The sequence below is a fragment of the Larimichthys crocea genome, chromosome XXII (assembly GCF_000972845.2).
Source record: "Larimichthys crocea isolate SSNF chromosome XXII, L_crocea_2.0, whole genome shotgun sequence".
Lineage (NCBI taxonomy): Eukaryota > Metazoa > Chordata > Actinopteri > Sciaenidae > Larimichthys > Larimichthys crocea.
The window spans coordinates 410955-432277 of record NC_040032.1 but is presented as its reverse complement, the minus strand read 5'-3'; the positions used below and the strand labels follow the sequence as shown (position 1 = coordinate 432277).

The window sequence follows — 21323 nt, the reverse complement described above, 5'->3', positions numbered from 1 at the left end:
CCAGACATTCATTCAATTCTAAACCAGACTTGCACAATACCAGGATCCTGAAATGGACTCACTAAATGTTATCAGTCATTTAAAAAGATCTGTTGTGAAAAAAGAGCCTGAGACTAATTTAATGCTGATCTTAAAGGTGCAGTAAGAACTGGGGCCTCTATTTTCAAAGCAAAGCAGACATGGAATATAATATTCATAACTATCACCTGAAGATAAGATTATTTTAGATTTTTTACAAAAAAAAATCTCCTTTTATATCTACAGTGAGAGCCTCCATGTTGAAACACTGTGTTTCTACAGTGGCCCAGAGCAGACAAACTAAACAATGACTCTACACGTGTTAATTCTTCTTTACAACACAAGGTTGATGTGAGGAGATTGCAATGTGATTACACCACTAGATGTGATTAAATCCTACACACTGGACCTTTAAAGAAGTACATCACTGATTTAGCATTGAACTCCTGTAACACTGTCAGACTCATGCTAAGAATCTAAAACTGCATTACCTACAATTCAACTTGATCACCGACAATTTGGACAGAGATTTGATTGTCTTGTGCTGGTAGTGGCTAATCAAGCCATTAGCCTGAAACAGAGAAGAGGAACAGGCTGCAGAGGTCCAGTAGAATTCTTTGAGTTCTTTAACTCAAATCTAATTAACACCAACTCAACTGTTCCTTTGTCAGTGCACTGCACATTAAAACAGTTTGAACTGGCATTGATGGGATTGTGACAAAGCTTTTAGTCTGATGAAAGACACACAGGGAACTGACTGACAACAACACCGCCGTCTTATTTTGTCACCAGGTGTCTGTCTTTCCTCTTTCAGACACCTGACGACTCAGTTCTTTTTTCTCACCTTTACACACACACACACACACACACACACACCTATTGTCATACTCATGACTGTCTCCGTCCCACCCTCAAATGCAGTTCAGAGTCAGTATGTGAAGACAGCTGGGGCTAGTCTGTAGCATCTCCTTTGGTCTCTGTGCTGATCATGGATTTTTTGGTCTACCTCCTGACTCTGCTGTCTCTCCTCTCTCAGGGCACAGGTAGGACACACACGTTAAAAGGACTTCAAAATGGAGGAAAGGAATTAAAACTTCTTTCCCACGCATTCTTATTTGGGAGTTTTGAACTTGATTTCAGTTTAATATTAAAAGTATCACATTGTGGAGGTTGCTTCAGATATACTTATACTAGAATTCATTAACATAGCTCACAGATATAAAACATTTTTAATGGCAGTGGTTCTCAAAGTGCTGTAAGGGATCACAAGATAATAACTTCACAAATATTTGCAAATTTTTACTAAATCTTACACAATTTTCACTTTTTATTTAAATTACTGTCTAACTTCACTATGTTATGCTTCTGAGTCATGTAGACACATAGACCAGTGATGAGAAGATTAAAGAAAAAGAAGATTTACTTTATTAATCCCAGCAGATGATTCATGAGGGACTGAAACTGATGATCGTTTTTAATCAATACTCACTGATTATTTTCTGAACTAACTGAAAAATCATGTGAATGCCAGCTCAAGGTCATCAAATGTCATTTTTGTTTGAGCAGCAGGGCACAGCCCAACACCTTTCATTTACCATGTAAGATGAGGAAAAGCAGCCGTCTCTCCCACGAGAAGATGAAACGGCCACATGACCTGAGTCATGAGTATTTTTTTCTTGAAATACAATTAAACAAAACCAAAGAGTTGGTGATTAACTTTCTGATGATCAACTAATCAGATATTTGACTGATGTCTGATCTGAAGCTCTTGTTTTAAGTAGAATTTGATTGTTTTATGATGAAAGCATGTAACTTTTGTTGAGTCATAAGAGTAGAAGAGAAAAATGACTTCTTCTTTTTTTTTTTACTTTTGTAAGTCAGACAGTAAAACGTTTGCTGACATCAGCTAACATTAGCCACCACAAGCTACTGGTCACAGCAGACCATGTTAGACTGTAGCAGTTAAACCACTGAATTGAGCTGCAGTGTTGTCTGTGCTTTTGAGTTCCACCAAGGAGAATGTGTTATTTCTTCTCTTCAAACTCACCTCATGGCTAAAGACATATAACAAACATACAAACACATAATAATTAAACAGATTGAATGAAGTCATTCGTCCAGGATGTAATTTTAAGGAAAGGAAAAGACTTTCTAATCAAAGCTGCTGGGTTTACAGTGGATTGTCTCACGTGTGACTTTTCTGCACTGCCCAGATTGATACAGGTGTATGAGCCAGGTGGAGTAAAGCCAACCTCCACCTGTGCATTGTTCTCACTTGGTGAGAACTGTTGTCCCCTTTCAAAGAATGGCATTGTGGGAGGCAGTGGAGTTAATCTGTATTGCTATATTAGCTAAATGGTTCTCTATAGCGCTCTTCATTCCCACCAGACACTGGACTTTTATTCACATCAGCAGTACAATACAAAGCACAGCACAAGACTAAATGACTTCATCAGCACCTGTTGAATGGACACGTTTAATGCAGCCATGTCGAGGCAGCTGAGGAGTTGAATAAAGGTTTTTTGAGCCGGCGAGCCACTTTACACTGAATGCAATCAGTGTAATCACAACACAAATCTCACTTGTCTGTGGCGATGGCTTTAATTAAGCTAATTTAATTGGTGAACTCTGTATGAGAAGTGAAGTTTCTCCATGTATTGTAATATGCCATACATAATGGCAATTTAACTTCCAATGTGATCATTGATTGAACAGGAATATGCAGACAGTTAATGCATATTTTAACAGTGTAAACCGGGCTATGGTCTATTTATTCAGCTCTGACTGGCTCCGAGCTCTTTGAGTGCTAACACTGACAAACAAGGAACAATCTATTAGCATGAACAGCAGAGCTTCTGTGCCGTGTAACAACAGCAGCGCCGGTCCTGGCCACATTTGCGCCCTGGGCGAACCCCCCCCCCCGAGGCGAACATTTTCTCGTGCGCCCCTGGATGCGCCATGCGCCCCGGGATGCGTGCGCCCCCATCGGTCTGTCCGACGCCCCCGTCTGCCTTGTCAACACCCCGCTCCCGGGGCGCCCGCTCCCCTAACTTAATGAGCGGTATCGAAAATTACCGAGGTTTTTTGCTTTTTCGGGCGTTCGTGCGCCCCCCACGGACAATGCGCCCTGGGCGGCCGCCCACATTGCCCATAGCTAGGACCGGCCCTGAACAACAGGCATATATTCTGAAAAACTTTATCATTTTTCTGACACACTTCTGTCGACTTCAGTGAAAGAAACCTTTCCATGATTGAATGAGTTCTGTTCTCTTGACTTTTCTCTTTGTTTCACTGTTAAAAAGTATTTTTGCTGATGGTGTGAATTTCAATTTCAGACAGACATCTGTTGTTGGTTCCTAACAGTGCATTAAAACAACAACAAAAAATCACAACTTACAGATTTAACATTTACTCTATATAATTGAATTCATTTTCCACCGTTTAAAGAGCTTCTGCTTTGTCCCATTATCATTCCCACGTTTGTGTAACCTCAAACTCAGAACTCTGGCTGCATCTAACAGCTTTTCTAAAAGTCCTTGTGACTGTAATATATCATACATTTTTGTTTATGTGTTAGATCATTACAATTTAAGTGATAAGCACAAAGAGGATAAGTAATGTGAGAATTAATAATTATCCTGGCTTATGTGTGTGTGAAAGAGACAAAGTTCAGCTGCAGAGCACAAACACATTAGCAGATCAGCTAAGATTGCTGAGGGAGGAAAAAAAAAGCCCTGCAGCTAACAGAGCGTGTAAGTGAGGAGAATTAATACTCAACATCTTGTTTGGTACAAGGGACAAGAATATACTGTACTGTGTAATGACCTCCTAATGGCATCAGACAAAGGTCTCATCTCTGTACTTGTCCTGTTCAAATTCTTTTACAGAGACTGGAACATCAAATTGGCATCAAAGGAACCGCCCTAAGCTGGTTTTAAATCGTATTTCTTAGATCGATCTCAGTTTGTTCACGTCAATGATGAATCCTCCATGCAGACCAAAGTTTGTCACGGAGTCCCACAAGGTTCTGTACTAGGACCACTTCTATTTAGTTTATGTATGCTTCCTTAGAGGAACATTATTAGGAATCACTCTATCAATTTTCATTGTTATGCTGACGACACCCAATTATATTTATCGATCGAGCCTGAAACCAATCAGTTAACTAAACTCCAAACATGCCTTAAGGATATAAAAAGTTGGATGACCTACAATTTTCTGATGTTAAATTCAGACAAAACTGAAGTTCTTGTAATTGGACCCAAACACCTCAGAAACTCTCTTTCTAGAGACTTAGTTACTTTAGATGGGATCACCCTGGCCTCCAGCTCCACTGTAAAGAATCTTGGAGTTGTTTTTGATCAGGATTTGTCCTTTAACGTCCACATAAAACTTATTTCAAGGACTGCCTTCTTCCACTTACGTAACATCGCTAAAATCAGATGCATTGTCTCTCAAGCGGATGCAGAAAAACTAGTCCATGCATTTGTTACTTCTAGGCTGGACTATTGTAACTCTTTGTTATCAGGCTGCTCTAATAAGTCTCTTAGGACTTTGCAGTTAATTCAGAATGCTGCTGCACGTGTTCTGACAGGAACCAAGATCAGAGATCACATCTCTCCCATTTTGGCTTCCTTGCATTGGCTACCTATTAAATCTAGAATAGAATTTAAAATTCTTCTCCTTACTTACAAAGCTCTTCATGGTCAGGCACCATCTTATCTAAAAGAGCTCATAATACCTTATTACCCCTCTAGAACACTGCGCTCTCAGGACGCTGGGTTCCTTGTGGTTCCTATAGTTTCCAAAAGTAGATTGGGAGCCAGAGCTTTCAGCTATCAGGCTCCTCTTCTGTGGAACAAACTACCATTCTGGGTTCAGGAGGCAGACACGGTCAACATTTTTAAGAGTAGACTTAAGACTTTCCTTTTTGATAAAGCCTATAGTTAGGGCTGGCTCAGGTCATCCCTTAGTTATGCTGCCATAGGATTAGACTGCTGGGGGACTCCCCCTCCCCCCAGGGATATGCCTAGACAGGCCTGTATTGGTTGAAGATGCAGTCACATCTCCCTTACCCTCTCTCTCTCTCTCTCTCTCTCTCTCTCTCCCTCCCTCTCTCTCTCTCTCTCTCTCTCTCTCCATCTGTGGACATGTCTCATTAATGCATGTTACTAACCAAACTTCCCCAGAGTTTCTGTGCTCTGTCGTCCAGCAGGATAGAGCACTGGCTGCTGCTGCTGTGATCCTGCACGACATCCACTACACATATTATTCCTGTTATTATTGCTACCATATCTGCTACTGTGGTCATTTTATCATTCATTGTAATTCATTGTCATTTTATCATTCATTGTAATTGTACAATATGTTTGTGTTGATTTGTCCTGTACACGTGGTCATCTATTGCACGTCTGTCCGTCCTGGGAGAGGGATCCCTCCTCTGTGGCTCTTCCTGAGGTTTCTTCCACATTTTTTCCCTGTTAAAGGGTTTTTGTGGGCAAGTTTTTCCTCACTGGAACCGAGGGTCTAAGGACAGAGGGTGTCACTCCCTGTACAGATTGTAAAGCCCTCAGAGGCAAATGTACTTTAGGCTATACAAATAAAATTGATTTGATTTGTACTGTGTACTGTGTCTGAGTCTGACCTGAGGGCTGTCCTTTCTCTCCAGCTCAGTGGTGTTACCAGAGCCAGTACTCCTGTGATGACACATGCAGAGGTAAGACCATGCAAGAAAATATTTGAAGAGAAAAAATCCAAAACTGAAAGAACACATTCTTACATATTCACCACCACAAGCTTGTGATCTGCCGAAGCATCTGTAAGCAAAACTGACCTGCACTGACTTCGTTGTTTGAAAATTGCTTTAAACCTTTAACACTTTTTTTTTTTGTGGCCTTTTATAACTTTTATTTCTGATAGAGACAGCTGAAGAGTGACAGGAATGCAGGGAGAGAGAGATGGGGAATGACATGTGGGAAAGAGCCACAGGTCAGATTTCAACCCTGGGCTTCTGCAGCATGAGCCTTTGTACATGGGGAGGCTGCTCTACCAACTGAGCTAAACACCACCCCACAAACCTTCATTTTGATTTTATTATATTGGTCAGACTAACCTGGAGAAAAGAAGACACCATGTCTATAATCAACCATCTCTAATCATAGATCACATGACCATTTGTATGTAAAAGGGGTAATTCATAGTGATGACAGAATTATCATCCAATTCTATAGTGGCCTCCATCTCTATTGAGCTTTATATTTCAGATTATTATTCACAACCTTTCTGGTTCCTTCTCATCGCTCCTGTAGTGTTGTTTTCGGCCACATGCAGCAGGCTCTAAGAGCACACTGCACACTACTTGCTCAGTCACCTCAGTCTGGTGAACACAGTGGACATGTATGCAGTGTTTGTGTTGTAAATGTGATGTAACATCTCTGTAGTTGCAATGAAGCAGATGCAATGGGACATTTAGATTGTAAGAATAAGAGAATACCAACTCTGAACAATCAACTTCTGACTTGTGGATTGCAGCAGTAGATCCAACCCAACCTGCTGGCTGGTTGAAATGGACACTTCTTTCAAATACTACACCGCCAGTTAGCTGAGACTATACTGTATGTTCATTCACAGTGGGATTAGCAGTACTAGCAGTACTAGCAGTCTTATCCCAACAGAGGGTGATGGAGGATAAAGGTGTAACATGTAAGAACTTTATATAGGCAGGCTTACGCTGAAGAAGACTAGGGTAGATTGGACTAAATAAAAGACCTGATTTATGTGCAGCATGAAATAAATCAGTTCATGGCATCTGAAATTTGATGATGATGTTGCTGATGTTTGCATTCTTTAGACCCCAGCCACTGGGCAGCTCAGTTTCCCAGCTGTGGAGGATTACGCCAATCACCAATTAATATAGTCACCAGCAAAGTCCACGTCAACAGCGCCCTGCCACCCTTCGACTTCATCGGCCACACCAACTCAATCAACATCACAGTGGAAAACAAAGGACACTCTGGTAATGGAGAGCCTGTTTTATTGTTTTCATCCCCCGCAGACCAGATTCTTTCACAGATGTTGAACACCTCTGTTTTGTTTAGTTTGACATCTGTATTGACAGCCTGTCTTCCCCATAGCTCACTTTGTTCTACCACAGTTGGTCCGACTAACCGGAGGAGCTCTGCCTGGTCACTACAGGGCTGCCCAGTTTCATTTCCACTGGGGAGGCAATGGAAGACCAGGATCAGAGCACACCATTGATGGAGAAAGGTTCCCCATGGAGGTACGTCGCACAGGAGGCAACATTTGTTATTCTGAGAAACAGGTGTTGTGCTAGAAGATGTCTTTTAGTTAACAATAACATGCACTTCACACATATACACTCTACACTACACACGTTTCTGTGTTTTGTGTTTCCAGCTGCACATAGTCCACATCAAGGAGCCGTATGGCTCTCTGGCAGAAGCAGAACATGATATGGCGGGTATAGCTCTGCTTGCCTTCCTATTTGAGGTAATACATTAAGATGTATTTATATCTTCATTACTGATTGAATATTTAGGCTTGTGTCACAATGATGATGGCGTCTTCCGCACAGGAAACAGCAGATGATCATCCTCATTTGGATCCAGTAATAGCTGCTCTGGGCCGAGTACAAAACAATGGTATGAGCACAAACAAACCTTTTTTTTAATTATTATTATTATTTTTTTAAAGAGTCATATTATACCCCTTCCACAAGTTCACAGAGTTCCCAGGTGTCTTAATGACATGTCTGTGAGATTTTCTGGCAAAATCCCTCAAACACAGCAGCTCTCTCTGTACCGTGTCTGTAATGCTCAGTGCTCAGACGGCTGGCTTATTCCTCCCAGTGTCAGTTTACCATGACAACAGTTGAGCTCAAGGACTGGGAGAAACATGGCTGTACATATTGTTACAACCTTATGTGTTTTTTGTTTGCAAATTTTTTGCACATACAGGAACACACGATACAATAAAAATGTTTGAACCAGAGTCAGTCTAAATAGGTGTTAGCGCTGATTAGCACAAGCTAACGCTAACTAGCTGTTAGCATCAATGGCTAACTCACGGTTAATGTTAGCTCATGGTAATCATGGTAATCTTTTCTAACCTGTAGGGTGGTTCTGGTTCTGGAATATGTTCATGAGCCTGTTAGTGATGTCACTACAGGCTCAAAATCTGAACAGCGTGTTTTAAAGACAAGCCACAAGAGACTGTGTGGCTGCAGCAGCTCACGCAAAATGTTTTTAACACTGGGGTGGTTTTGAACACAAATTCAAAAATGTTAATGTAGAAGAACTGAAAAAGTTATTTTTTCATAATATGTAAAAAAATCAGTAATAATATTTGGGACTTTAGACTTTTAATGAAATCAGTTTTTTTATTCGATTGCACAATCTTACCAAATCCCAACTTTGCTTCCACACTCCTCTCTTGCTTTGTTTCTGTGTTAAGGCAGCAGCACAGTGATCACAAACTTTCGGCTCAGTGACATTATCCCATCAGCAAAGGAGCTCCACAGTTACTACCGCTACGTGGGCTCAATGACAACTCCAGGATGTGAGCAGGCAGTTGCCTGGACAGTGTTTCACAGGACCCTGTCCATCAGCAGTCGACAGGTGAGTAACTACTGACTGGCTCTGGGTCAGCACATGGTTCTATTTCCTCAACCATGAAGACTCAATGTTGCCATTAAACATTATCTTGAACCTTCAAACAAACAATACAGATACATTCAAGCCTTTAGAAATCCTTTAAATGCTTCATAAAATGAATTCTTTATAGAATTTAGGCACGACATACAACAAAAGTGTTGGTAAATGGTAAAAAGACCTTAAGAATTCTTGTTCACTTACTCCTTTTTTTCTCCTCTCCACTCCAGTTGGATGCAATAGTTCAGCAGTGCAAATTCTGGACGGGACAGCCCATGACTGACATTTTCAGGCCTACGCAGCCTCTTGACGGCAGAGTTGTGTACCGGTCCAAGGCGAGTGCGTCTCTGAAAAGCGTGATGCCTTTGTGGTTCTCAGTTGTTTTCTATGTCACGCTTGGGACGACGGGTCTGATAAACTGACTCAGCACATGGAAACATCTGATTGAAGTGACAAAAGCTACTGTATGTGTGATAAACAACAAACTGTTAAATATGTTTGTGGTTATTCATTAAACAAAATGTCAGCTGCGTGTGCGCATAAACCATGGCCCGATTAATTCTGCTAAGTGACTGTTGTGACAGTGAGAGAAGTTCCTGTAGTACTGGTACATTTATTCACACATTCACTCAGATTGTACATTTATTTAAGACTCATTACTGGAGGTGAATTGCTATTGTTATTGTTATTCATGGTTTCCAAATGATGTACCGCCTGATGGTTTGCCATGAAATTTTACCCATTGATATTTCTCCCAGGATAAACTCTAATAACCTTTGTTTTGTTTTTTTCATTTTACCATCATGAGGTCAAAATTTCAAATGAATTAAACACTTTGTTTTATGACCAAATACTTCCATGACAAATACATTACATGGATGCATTTCCATTAGCCACAAGCTGCTTTGTGTTTAGTACCAATTAGCAAATGTTAGCATGGTAAATGCTAAACAGCAGTGTTAGAATTGTCACTGTCAGTATGTTAGCATGCTGTCATTAGCATTTAGCTTGAGGTGCCTAAGTAGAGCTTCACACAGCTGGTAGCACGGCTGTGGACTCCAATCTTTTACTGCTTGCGTGTATCGTCTCTTCAGATAATCAAATAGTAATACTGACGATGTGATTATCATTCTTAAATTAGTCTGCCTCACCTCTAATCTGCTTTATGATTTCCAATCAGAAAGAAGTGTAAGGAATAAAAAGTGCAGAGTTTTTTCTTTATTTCTCTTTACTTGCCATGTATACAATCTCTGTACTGTTCACACAGATGAATGTAGACGATTAAGGTTTACTAAATGTACTGTGCTCTGTTTGTATGAAAAACTAATTAGTTGTAAATATTCATAAATACCTGTGATCTTTTCCAGAGTGACAACTTCTCAATTCATGAATACAATGTGATCATCTTTAAGTGTAAAGCCTTGCTCTGTATATAATCAACATTCATGGCAGAAAACTACAGAAAATAAATGGACAGTGTAAACCAGCGAATGTATTGGACCCCCAGTAAGACTAAGAACTAATTGTTTGACTTCAGGAATACTCCCATTGAGCTTTTAGTGAGAACACCAAATGCTGATTCGATGAAAAAAATAAAAAAACAAATCTGTTTCTGCTTCTTGAATATTTTTTAGGAAAGTTTCTGTATAAATAACCTAAAAAAACGTTTGACTTTTGCCTTTAACATTTGTGGATGACTTGTTTAAGAAACACATTTGGCCTGCCTCACCTTTAGTTTGAGCTCAATGTGTGGAGCTCAACATCACGTGAGCTTCATGAAGTTATCTAACGGTAATTTGACAGTGATTGTATGATGTCAGCATTCATTTCAAACTAGAAAACTAGAACACCACATATATTTTACACTGGGAGATGTCATTTGTACAGGCATATACAGTGGGGAGAACAAGTATTTGATACACTGCTGATTTTGCAGGTTTTCCCACTTGCAAAGCATGTAGAAGTCTGTAATTTCTATCATAGGTACTCTTCGACTGTGATTGACGGAATCTAAAACAAATATCCAGAAAATCCCAGTGTATGATTTTTAAGTAATTAATTTGCATTTTATTGCATGACATAAGTATTTGATCACTTACCAACCAGTAAGAATTCTGGCCCTCACAGACCTGTTGGTTCTTCTTTAAGAAGCCCTCCTGTTCTCCACTCATTACCTGTATTAACTGCACCTGTTTGGACTCGTGACCTGTATAAAAGACACCTGTCCAAACAAACTACAACATCTCACCTCTCTTTCTCAATGGCCAAGACCAGAGAGCTGTGTAAGAACATCAGGGATACAATTGTAGAACTGCACAAGGCTGGGATGGGCTACAGGACAATAGGCAAGCAGCTTGGTGAGAAGGCAACAACTGTTGGCGCAATTATTAGAAAATGGAAGAAGTTCAAGATGACGGTCAATCTCCCTCGGTCTCGGGCTCCATGCAAGATCTCACCTTGTGGGGCATCAATGATCATGAAGAAGGTGAGGGATCAGCCCAGAACTACACGACAGGACCTGGTCAATGACCTGAAGAGAGCTGGAACCACAGTCTCAAAAAAAAAAACCATTAGCAACACACTACACCGTCATGAATTAAAATCCTGCAGCGCACGCAAGGTCCCCCTACTCAAGCCAGTGCATGTCAAGGTCCATCTGGATGACCCAGAGGAGAAATGGGAGAAGGTCATGTGGTCTGATGAGACAGAAATATAGCTTTTTGGTCTAAACTCCACTCACTGTGTTTGGAGGAAAAAGAAGGATGAGTACAACCCCAAGAACACCATCCCAACCATGAAGCATGGAGGTGGAAACATCATGCTTTGGGGATGCTTTTCTGCAAGGGGACAGGACGACTGCACCGTATTGAGGGGAGGATGGATGGGGCCATGCATCGCAAGATCTTGGCCAACAACCTCCTTCCCTCAGTAAGAGCATCGAAGGTGGGTCGTGGCTGAGTCTTCAGCATGACAACGACCCAAAACACACAGCCTGGGCAACTAAGGAGTGGCTGCGTAAGAAGCATCTCAAGGTCCTGGAGTGGCCTAGCCAGTCTCCAGACATGAACCCAATAGAAAATCTCTGGAGGGAGCTGAAAGTCCTTGTCGCCTAGCGACAGCCACAAAACCTGAAGAATCTGGAGAAGATCTGTATGGAGGAGTGGGTCAAAATCCCTGCTGCAGTGTGTGCAAACCTGGTCAAGAACTACAGGAAACATCTGACCTCTGTAATTGCAAACTAAGGTTTCTGTACCAAGGATTAAGTTCTGTTTTTCTGATGTATCAAATACTTATGTCATGCAATAAAATGCAAATTAATTACTTAAAAATCATACACTGGGATTTTCTGGATATTTGTTTTAGATTCCGTTAATCACAGTCGAAGAGTACCTATGATAGAAATTACAGACTTCTACATGCTTTGCAAGTGGGAAAACCTGCAAAATCAGCAGTGTATCAAATACTTGTTGTCCTCACTGTAGTGTTGACCCATTTTCATGACTGATAAATGAACATTTCTGTTTTTGTCTTCTGTGCCATTAAACAGCACCATCTTGAGTCTGTGTGGCTCTGCACAGATTTATTACCTGTGTGGTGGAAATCAGTCTTAATGGATGAGGCTGCAAAACACTGTTTGAGTAACATTTATTTCTTTTGTTACCTGTATTACAGGTCCTTTGTAATACTTGCAATCATTACATGATCGATTGAAACATCCCTTGGTTACATATTATATATTGACAAGCTTGAAAAAAAAAAAGAGGAGGAAGTCTGAAAGGCAACGTGGTATTCAAATCATAAAAAGTCACTTTGACCTCAATTTCATACGTATCTAAACTGTGGCAGTAAACCTGATTCAGAACTTAAAGGTGGATCTCACTGTGCCTGTTTCTTCAGCCAGTTCCTCAGGTGTTCCACTTGTGCAGCAACGCTACTCTTGGCTGTGCCTCCAGGGGCGCTATACTGCTCCACACTGCTCCTGTAGTCCCACACTGAGGACACGTCACTTTCAAACTGAGGACTGAAGTCGTTGAAAACAAACAGACGGGAGAGGGAAGTCAGAAAATTGTGTTTAGTGGAAAAACAGGAGTAATGTTTGTGATGTGTGTGTGTGTGTGTGACTACCTAACAGCTGTCAGGTCTTCCACAGTAAGTTCATTCAGAGCAATACTTTTGGATTCAGCTGTGAACACAGCTTTACCTGAGAGACCATGGGCCTCTCTGAAAGGCACCTGCAGCACAGAATAACAGAGAGTTAACACTGTAACACACAAATACATGTACCACCACAAACAATACATGTGCCAGCTGCAGCTATGCCACATAAAAAGTTGTTTTTCATGCATTTGGTTTCTTTTCTCAGTTTGTTTCTCTGAGTAACCACAAATTCAAAATAATATGTAGATATAGCTCTGTTACAGCAAAAAAATAAAAATAAAAAGACCAAACTGAACCGGACAGGAATGTCACATTATGTGTTCAGAGATGAATTTACCTTTATTAATCCCATAATTAATTGCCAAAAATAAATGCTGCAATTGTTACTTACCATACTGCATTACTACTACTTTTGATACAGAATATTTACACTTTTATTTTGTTCTGAATCAAATTTCTTCAAATTACTTCTTGAAAATATTCTTACAATTTTCATTTAGAATGGGAAAATACATAAACACCACTCACCCCCTTTCTCACAAGGTAGTAGGCCAAGTCAGTGGCCAACATGTCAGGACTGAGGGCTGCTTCCATCACACTCTGGTTAATCTGAAACACAAATCATCAACGTTTTGTCTTTTGAAAGCAGTTTTTAAAAAACAGTAACATAAAAAACACTGCTTATTGATTTATATGAACATTTGATCTGATTCTATCTGAACAGGATCAGTTGTAGTCAAATGTTTTGAGGGTGACACAAATATTAATTTTCAGATGGTTGTATATGCTTTTGCATATACAGCAGAATGTTAAGAAGAGTGATGAGATGATTTGTAATTAATTGCAAAGTCCTTTTTTGCCATGAAAATGAACTTAATCCCCACCAAAAAAATATTTTCGCTGCATTTCAGTGCTGCCACTAAAGGACCAGCTGACCTTATGTCATCTCATTAACACAGGTGAGTGTGACGATGATGACAAGGCCAGAGATCTCTCTGTCATGCTGACTGAGTAAGAACAACAGACTGGAAGCCTTAATAGGAGGGTGGTGCTTGAAATTATTGTTCATCCTCTGTTAACCATGGTTACATGCAAGGAAACATGCAGCCATCATTGCTTTGCACAAAAAGTGTTTCAGGGGAAGGATATTACTGCTAGTAAGATTGGGCTTCAGAGTGCACAAGAAAGTCCAGCAAGTTCCAGGACCGTCTCCTACAGGTAATTCAGCTGCAGGATTGGAGCACCAGCAGGGCAGAGCTTGCTCAGGAATGGCAGCATGCAGATGTGAGTGCATCTGCATGCATAGTGAGGAGAAGACTTTTGAGGGACATCAGGGACAGACTGATATTCTGCAAAGCGTACAGGGATTGGACTGCTGGGGACTGGCGTCAATCATTTTCTCTGATGAATCCCCTTTCTATTCTGTATATATCTCTATATATATAATATATATATATATATATATTTTATATACTTTTCTTTTTACATCTTTTACTATACTTGTGTCCATACTGTTTTGGACAAGAGAGAAACGAAATTTCGATGCTCTGTATGTCCTGTACACATAGCAGCATTGACAATAAAGTTGACTTTGACTTTGACTTTTCACTTTGACTTTCTGATTGTTTGGCATCTGGAAAAAAGCTTGTCAATCAACCCAAAAGGTCACATGTCACCCTGCTGCTCACCGAGCTCCACTGTCTACCTGTAGCAGCCCACATTAAGTTCAAATCACTAATGCTAAATAAGAAGTAGTCTCTGGTTCTGCACCCACCTACTTGAATGTCCTCATACAGACATATGTTACCTCCTACACCTGGCTCTGCCACCCGTACGCTCAGGACAATCCAGACTCTTCTTGTCTGTTGTTCCCCATTGGTGGAACGTCCTACCAGTTCCTACCAGATCAGCAGCGCCCCTCTCTAACTTCAGAAACCTCCTGAAGACTTCCAGCTCTTCAGAGAGAACCTCCTCTCCAACACTACCAACAACTGGAAATGATAAATGTATCCACTCTAGAACTGTCACAGTACTTATTGCACTAACATGTCTTTTACCATGATTGTTTCCCTTGTTTATAAGTTGCTTTGGATAAAAGCATCAGCTAAATGACTAAATGTAAATCAACAAAGCTGCCAAAGTTTCAAACTTTTTTTAAAAGCAAGTGCTATGAAATTGGTGTCTACATACAAGATTGCATGTTATATATAATTCCGACAGTTGCAAATGTTCTTGTTTGTGTAAAAAGAAAGAGATCAAGAAGTTGACGTTATATACTAAATATAGGCAAGCAGCCGCAACCTTTCAAAGTTTAAAGATTTAATCCGAACCACATTGTACCCATGAGAGCAAACAGTGCTTCTGACTTATTCTGACCTTAAGAGTTGACATGACTCCAGTTGTCACCTGTAGCACAGCGTGAGCTGTGTCATAGCAGTCAAACATGGCCTCCTTATCCTCCTAAAGAAGGATGACAAAGAACAAAAACACCATGACAAACAGCTGAGAGGAAAGTCCTTCCCATGACGTGAATGCACACAAAGACACGCTTTCATACCTGCAGGTCTTTGTTGTAGGTGCTGGGCAGGCCCTTCAGTGTCATCATGAACCCTGCACACTGGAATACAAAGATGAGCTGAGTCAGGAAAGAAACACAAGGAGCCATACAACTTACAAAAGAGTGTCAAAACACAGCTAGTCTGAAGGTGTCTCTGCCTTTGAAAGGTCCATAAAGCTTTGACTTGTAACACTGAGGACTGATCCTGCAACAAACAAACAATGACAGCTTTGAGGCACATTATGGTGCTGACATCTTCAAGCAGATGGAAGAACTGAAAAGTGTGCAGTAAATGCACTTCGTCATTATGTGTTTTATTGAGTGTGTGAGCTGTTGAAACATAACGTTAACCTTAGGTTTAATCTTTAGTCAGAGATCTTACCCTGCCAAAGACACGGCCTGCTTTACTCCTGATCAGTTCCAGACTGTCAGCATTCTTCTTCTGGGGCATCAGAACACACACACACACACACACACACACACACACACACACACACACACACACACACACACACAGAGTAGCACTCATTGGAGCTGGAGTTACTCAAATTATTTAAAATAAGAAAATGTACATGTCCATACAGGTTAAACACCAGTATAATTTTTCTAATGAATAGAAGAAAACATATTCTATGTTATGTAAAGTCCTGCCTTGTTACATTTTTTGTTCCTGAATAATATTCAAGTCCACCGACTATCAAGTCTTCAGTTCACACTTAGTTCTTACGTTTGAGTTTGAAATAAGATATGTGTGCGAGGCTCTAACCAGCCTGACCAGTTCCATAAAAAGGCTTTCATAAATATTTACATACTGAGCTTTGTACAAAACTACAGAATGATGATGAAATCCAAAGTTCAGCAGTGTTGAGAGCATGCGCAGACAGTAACACAGAAACACAAACTGACCTGTAGGCATCAGAGAGTGCGATAAAGGAGAACTCTTTAGTGCTGTACAGCATCAGGTCCTCAGCCATCTTACTGAGATGAGTCAAACACAACGAAGCCCAGAACAAGAACTCAGCTAAGGACACACACACACACACACACACACACACACACACACACACACACACACACACACACACACACACACACACACACACACACACACACACACACACACAAGAATTAGAGAAAAGGGCTGTTTCATTTGAATGTGTTGTATTCTATTTATGCAGCTGTCTGAGGTCTATAGTTTACATACCCACAAAGTCCCTTTGGCCAGTGGCATCCATGCTGTTTAGACTGATGTCATCAAAGCCCAAGTCTACAGATTAATATTAGGAGGAAATACATAAATTCAGTTTTTATAGATGTCATAAATAAACAAGAGAGGTGTGATAAATATGCCCTCAAATACTTCTGACAGAGGTCTGACCTTTCCGAAGCAGCTCCCTGTCAATGTCAAACGGGGTCCCAGCAATGGCGCCACTGTACATGACAAGAATCATTCTTATTAACTGATAATGTCTGTGGTTGAAAGTCAGCGTCAGACACTGAGTGTGTGTTCACAGTGTACCTGCCAAGAGGTAAAACATTAACTCTTTTCTTGATCTCCTGAAGTTGGTCCACATCTCTGCTCAGCGCAACAGCATGACTGAAAGTGTGGGTGGAAAAAGAGAAGCACAAGACTGACATGAACACATCATCCAATATGTAAAGAATCAGAATCAGAAGTATTGCTGATTCTGATGTAAAGATGGGAGACACGCCGTGTAAGTTTCACTTTATAAAAGGCCACCTTAGAATCCAGTGACTCCATCTTATTGGCTGGGCTCTCTGCATGTGTGTGTAACCAGGAAACAGGACATCAATTTCTCTGAGGTTCAGAAAGACATGACAGAAGACACCACAGGGCAACTTTAGAAAAGCACAGTGACAGGTATCTGTGTGTGTGTGTGTGTGTGTGCCAGTGTGCTTGTCTCACACTGCCGCCCGCTCCACCATGGTGGTTATCAGCTGTAGTGCATTGCCTGTCAAGGTTGAGATGGCATCTCGCAGCCACAGCCTCATGTCAGTCACAACCTGGTCAACACAAACACACACAGCACAGTCTCATGATACTTTAACAGCTAGTCTTTACACTGAAGTTATACACAGGCTGCAACTCCAAATATAAATTCAGTCATCACAGTTACACACACGGTAAAGACAAACCTGGTCGTTTCTGCTCCTGCCAGTGTGGAGCTTCCCTGCAGGGGCACCAATCAGCTCCTAGAAACAGGCAGCAAAAGGACTATAACATCTCCCATCACAGCTATCACAAAGCCTTCTAGACTGAAGAAGAACAGTATGTTTATATCCTTAAACTGAAAGAAAGAAAGACACTAAAACTATGAGTACTATTGAGTTCATGGTTGAGTGCTTTCTAAATGCTCAGTGTGAAAAGAGCACAAGCAACAATGTCTTAGTCCATTTCTCTTCCCACTTCCCCACTGTGTCTGCAGCAGTCAGAAATATACGTTTGTTTTTTTAACAACCTTAAAGTAACTCAAACACAAGTGAATATTCCACTGGTTGAGGACTATTTTCAGCGGTAGAATAATAAACCTTTGGCATTCTAGTGAATTTTTAAAGCAGCACGATGGTCTCAAAACAAACTATGTTCATCTTAATGAATGAATATGTTGCCAAATGTAACAGTGAGGCTCACTGGTGTGATTGTGAGAGTTTCTGGTCAATAATGAAGGTCGGTGTCACATAGGGATTAGCTTTATAGTTGAGAACTTACAGCAGCTCTAAAGCTAAACAGATATGACAGGAGGTTTGCAGGGTAAGATATTGACATACAGTGTATCTGGCCATAATCTAAGAGCCTATTATGCATTAATTAAAAGATTACAACCTATTTTCATAGTTTTGGCCATCATTCTCATTAGTAATTATAATATTATAATATTGCATTATAATACAAGCAGTCAGACCATGACATGGATTGTCTGACTACTTGTGTTTCTTTCCTTGTCTGAAGTCAGTCAGTACAGTGCAGTGTATTACTGTTACAATGATATCATAACCAACAGAAATCATTTTCAAAACTAAAAACTCTGTTGGAATAAAACTCATGTCTGTCTGTCTCAGCTCGGACAAACATGTTAACTCAGCGGTTCTATGCTGCGTTTATCATTTCAGAAAGATTTCAAGGATCAGATCGTTTCTGTCTGCTGCAAATCTGGATATTGTCATACATTTCTTCATAACTAGTCATCAGTAAAAAGTCCCTCTCGTCCCTCCTCTCACTCCTGCAGACTGAGTAAACAAGGGCTACCTCCTCACCTTTAGCCTGCGCTCATTGGCAGTATGAATGTCTTCATCTCCAGGTTTGATCACAAACACTCCTCTGGACCACTCTTCAGAAATCTGGAGGATGAGACAAAGACTATATCATTATTTTAAATACATGCTTTGCTATCATTAAACATATAAAGAGCTACTAAATAGCATATGGAGCTACTGAATTAAAGTGTGGCAACATGATCACCTGCACTGACACAGCAAAACATCAGTGTAAAGAGGGCACCCTGCACACTGACCTGACTGTGAATGGAAGAATTACACAAGCTGTTTGGCAGCTGACACCTGTCACATGATGGTAGTATTGTTGAACACACACAGCAGAACAGAGAGGAATTCTGCGACATGGCACATTTGACTCACACCTAACTGACAGTGACACACACACCCAAAATGCAGCAGGGGTTGCATCATTTCCTTGCATGTGTGAGACAAAACTCACACTCAAGTTAAAATAAAACTCATACAGCCTAGTTATGTTCAGTGTCATCTTAATCCCTGAAGCTGAGTGCAGCTTTGTGTGTGTGTGTGTGTGTGTGTGTGTGTGTGTGTGTGTACACAGCATGTCTGTGGGTTCACCTGATCCAGTCCAGTCAAAATCTGGTTCATCTCATCCGTAGTGACCAGCTTGGCCTTTTCCAGAGCTTTCACATAAGCCTTGCTCCCTCGGATGTCAGCATCCCACATCCTCTGATCATAAGCCATGGATGCGTTGAACTTCTCCATGATGGGATCAGTGTCTCCCACGAAGCGACCTCCCCACAGTTTAGCTCCCTGCAGGGAAGAGACAGAGAGGCACTACTGTGAGCACACGGCTACCTTCATGTGAGCTACAACACGTTCAGCAGACCTAATAGCATGCTGACCGTTGTCAGAGAACATGAGGAGAGTGACAGTTTGCCTCAGCGTCCAGCTGGCCCTTAAAACAACAACACGTGGATGCCGCCGGACCCGGTAGTCGGGGTTCCTCAAGCTAAACGTCAACCTTACCTCTGCATTGGCCATGTTTATCCACGGCGAGTGTCGGTGCTTCTGTGGTTCTGTCTGGTGAAACGAGGGACACCGACTGCCAACGGACACAATACCGGAGCTTCTAGGCGTGAGGCTAGAACAAGGTACTTTCTACTGACAGAAAAGACCGAACCGTCTGTGCCAGCATTAAAGATGGCTGTAGCACTTTAAAAGACGTCACTGAAGACGTTCGACGCTTCATTTCATATTTACGTAATGCGTAAGTTTGGAGAAAATGTCGATGTCGACAAATGTAACCAGAACCGGCGCTGATGATATGTGTGTTATATATTCTGTGCTTGCTCCTATATAAACTGCTGCATTGGTTGGATTACTTAGAGAGCCGTCTGTGAATACTGTGGCCAGTACTATCACAGATGTATCAGTGTGGGTGTGTGTCGTCAGTATGTTTGCAGTGTCTCCATGACTTATTTGTCCACCAGATACCACTAACTGTAAAGTGCTATTTAATAAGAGATTGCGTTTATGTTTTTAAAATGAATATACACATTTTAAGATGAGATAAGATTGTTTTTAAAGACCTGGGACGACCAAGGTACTTTTTATTATTCAGTTTTCTGGGCATAATGGACACAAGCTGAAACCAGAAACGAGTCGTTTTTTCGTTTTTGACAAAAAACGAAAATTCGGCTCAATTTCTCGTTTTCTGTTCCAAACACCAAAAACTAAATTTACACTTCCATTTTCCGTTTTAGTGGTGGGCGGGGTTCGCACGCTTCTTTGCCCGGTACTCTTCAAAATATTTGAAGAGCCGAATTTTCGTTTCAGCTTGTGTCCATTATGCCCAGAAAACTGAATAATAAAAAGTACCTTGGTCCGTCTGGTCTACCAGTTTAGATGAGGTCATTCTGAAGTCAGTTTTAACAAGTGAATTATGGTTCATAATTCTCAATAAAGTGTTAATAAAGGGATTTCCTACATATCTGGATTTGGATTGTGTCTTTTATGTATTCCCTGTTCTCATCAACAGCATACATATGTTAATGAGGTCAAATTTGTGGACAAAGCTGTCACACTCTTTTAAATCCTTGGTGGAAAAAAGTAAAGTAATGTTCTTCTCAAAAAAGAAAATCAGTGAAAATTAAAAGTTAAACTTATATGGAAAGAGTTTAGAAAGGGTAAACAGCATGCGATTCTTGGGATTGAGTTTTGATTCTAGATTATTGTGGAAAGAACATGTGAAGGGAATAGTTTAAAAAAGTAAGGGAGTATTAAATATTACGAGGTGTTTGACTGGGCTAAATTGGGGAGTGGATTTTATGTCCTTAAAATATATATACAAAGCATTAAAAAGATCTAGAATAGACTATGGTAGTGTGGCGTACGGATCAGCAACTAAATCAGTGTTATCACAGCTAGATATTATTCAATCACGAGCACTAAGAATATGTCTCGGAGCAATGAAAACAGCTCCAGTTTGTTCCCTTTAGGTGGAAGCAGGAGAAATGCCATTATGGCTAAAGAGAAAGCAGCTAATAGCCAATTATTGGATAAATTTAAAAGGACATAAGGAAGACCATCCAACAAAGAGAGTCTTGGAGATGTGTTGGGAAAAGGGGAAAGAGCAAAAATCAAGCTTTGGGTGGGTCAGTGAG

The 21323-nt window shown here is 40.7% G+C and overlaps 2 protein-coding genes across 2 annotated transcripts; one reads left to right on the top strand and one right to left on the bottom strand.

Moving 5' to 3' along the window:
- The first annotated feature begins 968 nt into the window (after window positions 1–968).
- Window positions 969–10252, top strand: ca4c (carbonic anhydrase IV c). Its single transcript, XM_027273873.1, has 8 exons — window positions 969–1061; window positions 5687–5734; window positions 6869–7033; window positions 7152–7297; window positions 7435–7527; window positions 7613–7679; window positions 8491–8654; window positions 8918–10252. Exons 1-8 carry the CDS (start codon window positions 1007–1009, stop codon window positions 9107–9109), a joined length of 930 nt encoding a protein of 309 aa, XP_027129674.1. The 5' UTR covers window positions 969–1006; the 3' UTR covers window positions 9110–10252.
- Window positions 10253–12315: 2063 nt separating this feature from the next.
- On the bottom strand, window positions 12316–20009 carry asl (argininosuccinate lyase). The gene is made up of 16 exons (XM_027273716.1): window positions 19687–20009; window positions 19276–19470; window positions 18679–18762; window positions 17560–17616; window positions 17330–17427; window positions 17144–17221; window positions 16922–16999; window positions 16781–16833; window positions 16607–16669; window positions 16305–16423; window positions 15785–15859; window positions 15403–15462; window positions 15222–15305; window positions 13374–13454; window positions 12813–12919; window positions 12316–12708 (listed from the first exon to the last, which is right to left on the bottom strand). Exons 1-16 carry the CDS (start codon window positions 19699–19701, stop codon window positions 12564–12566), a joined length of 1392 nt encoding a protein of 463 aa, XP_027129517.1. The 5' UTR covers window positions 19702–20009; the 3' UTR covers window positions 12316–12563.
- Window positions 20010–21323: the final 1314 nt, after the last annotated feature.

What these genes read in the sequence shown, in the direction of transcription:
- asl (XM_027273716.1), bottom strand. An exon ending in GAGTCATGTCAACTCTTAAG is followed by an intron (nt 13,455 to 15,221) that starts GTCAGAATAAGT and finishes TTTGTGTTTCAG; the next exon opens with ATTAACCAGAGTGTGATGGA. An exon ending in ACTACCTTGTGAGAAAGGGG is followed by an intron (nt 12,920 to 13,373) that starts GTGAGTGGTGTT and finishes TCTGTGCTGCAG; the next exon opens with GTGCCTTTCAGAGAGGCCCA.
- ca4c (XM_027273873.1), top strand. Translation starts at nt 1,007, where the DNA reads ATGGATTTTTTGGTCTACCTCCTGACTCTGCTGTCTCTCCTCTCTCAG. An exon ending in CTGTGATGACACATGCAGAG is followed by an intron (nt 5,735 to 6,868) that starts GTAAGACCATGC and finishes TGCATTCTTTAG; the next exon opens with ACCCCAGCCACTGGGCAGCT. An exon ending in TGTCCATCAGCAGTCGACAG is followed by an intron (nt 8,655 to 8,917) that starts GTGAGTAACTAC and finishes TCTCCACTCCAG; the next exon opens with TTGGATGCAATAGTTCAGCA.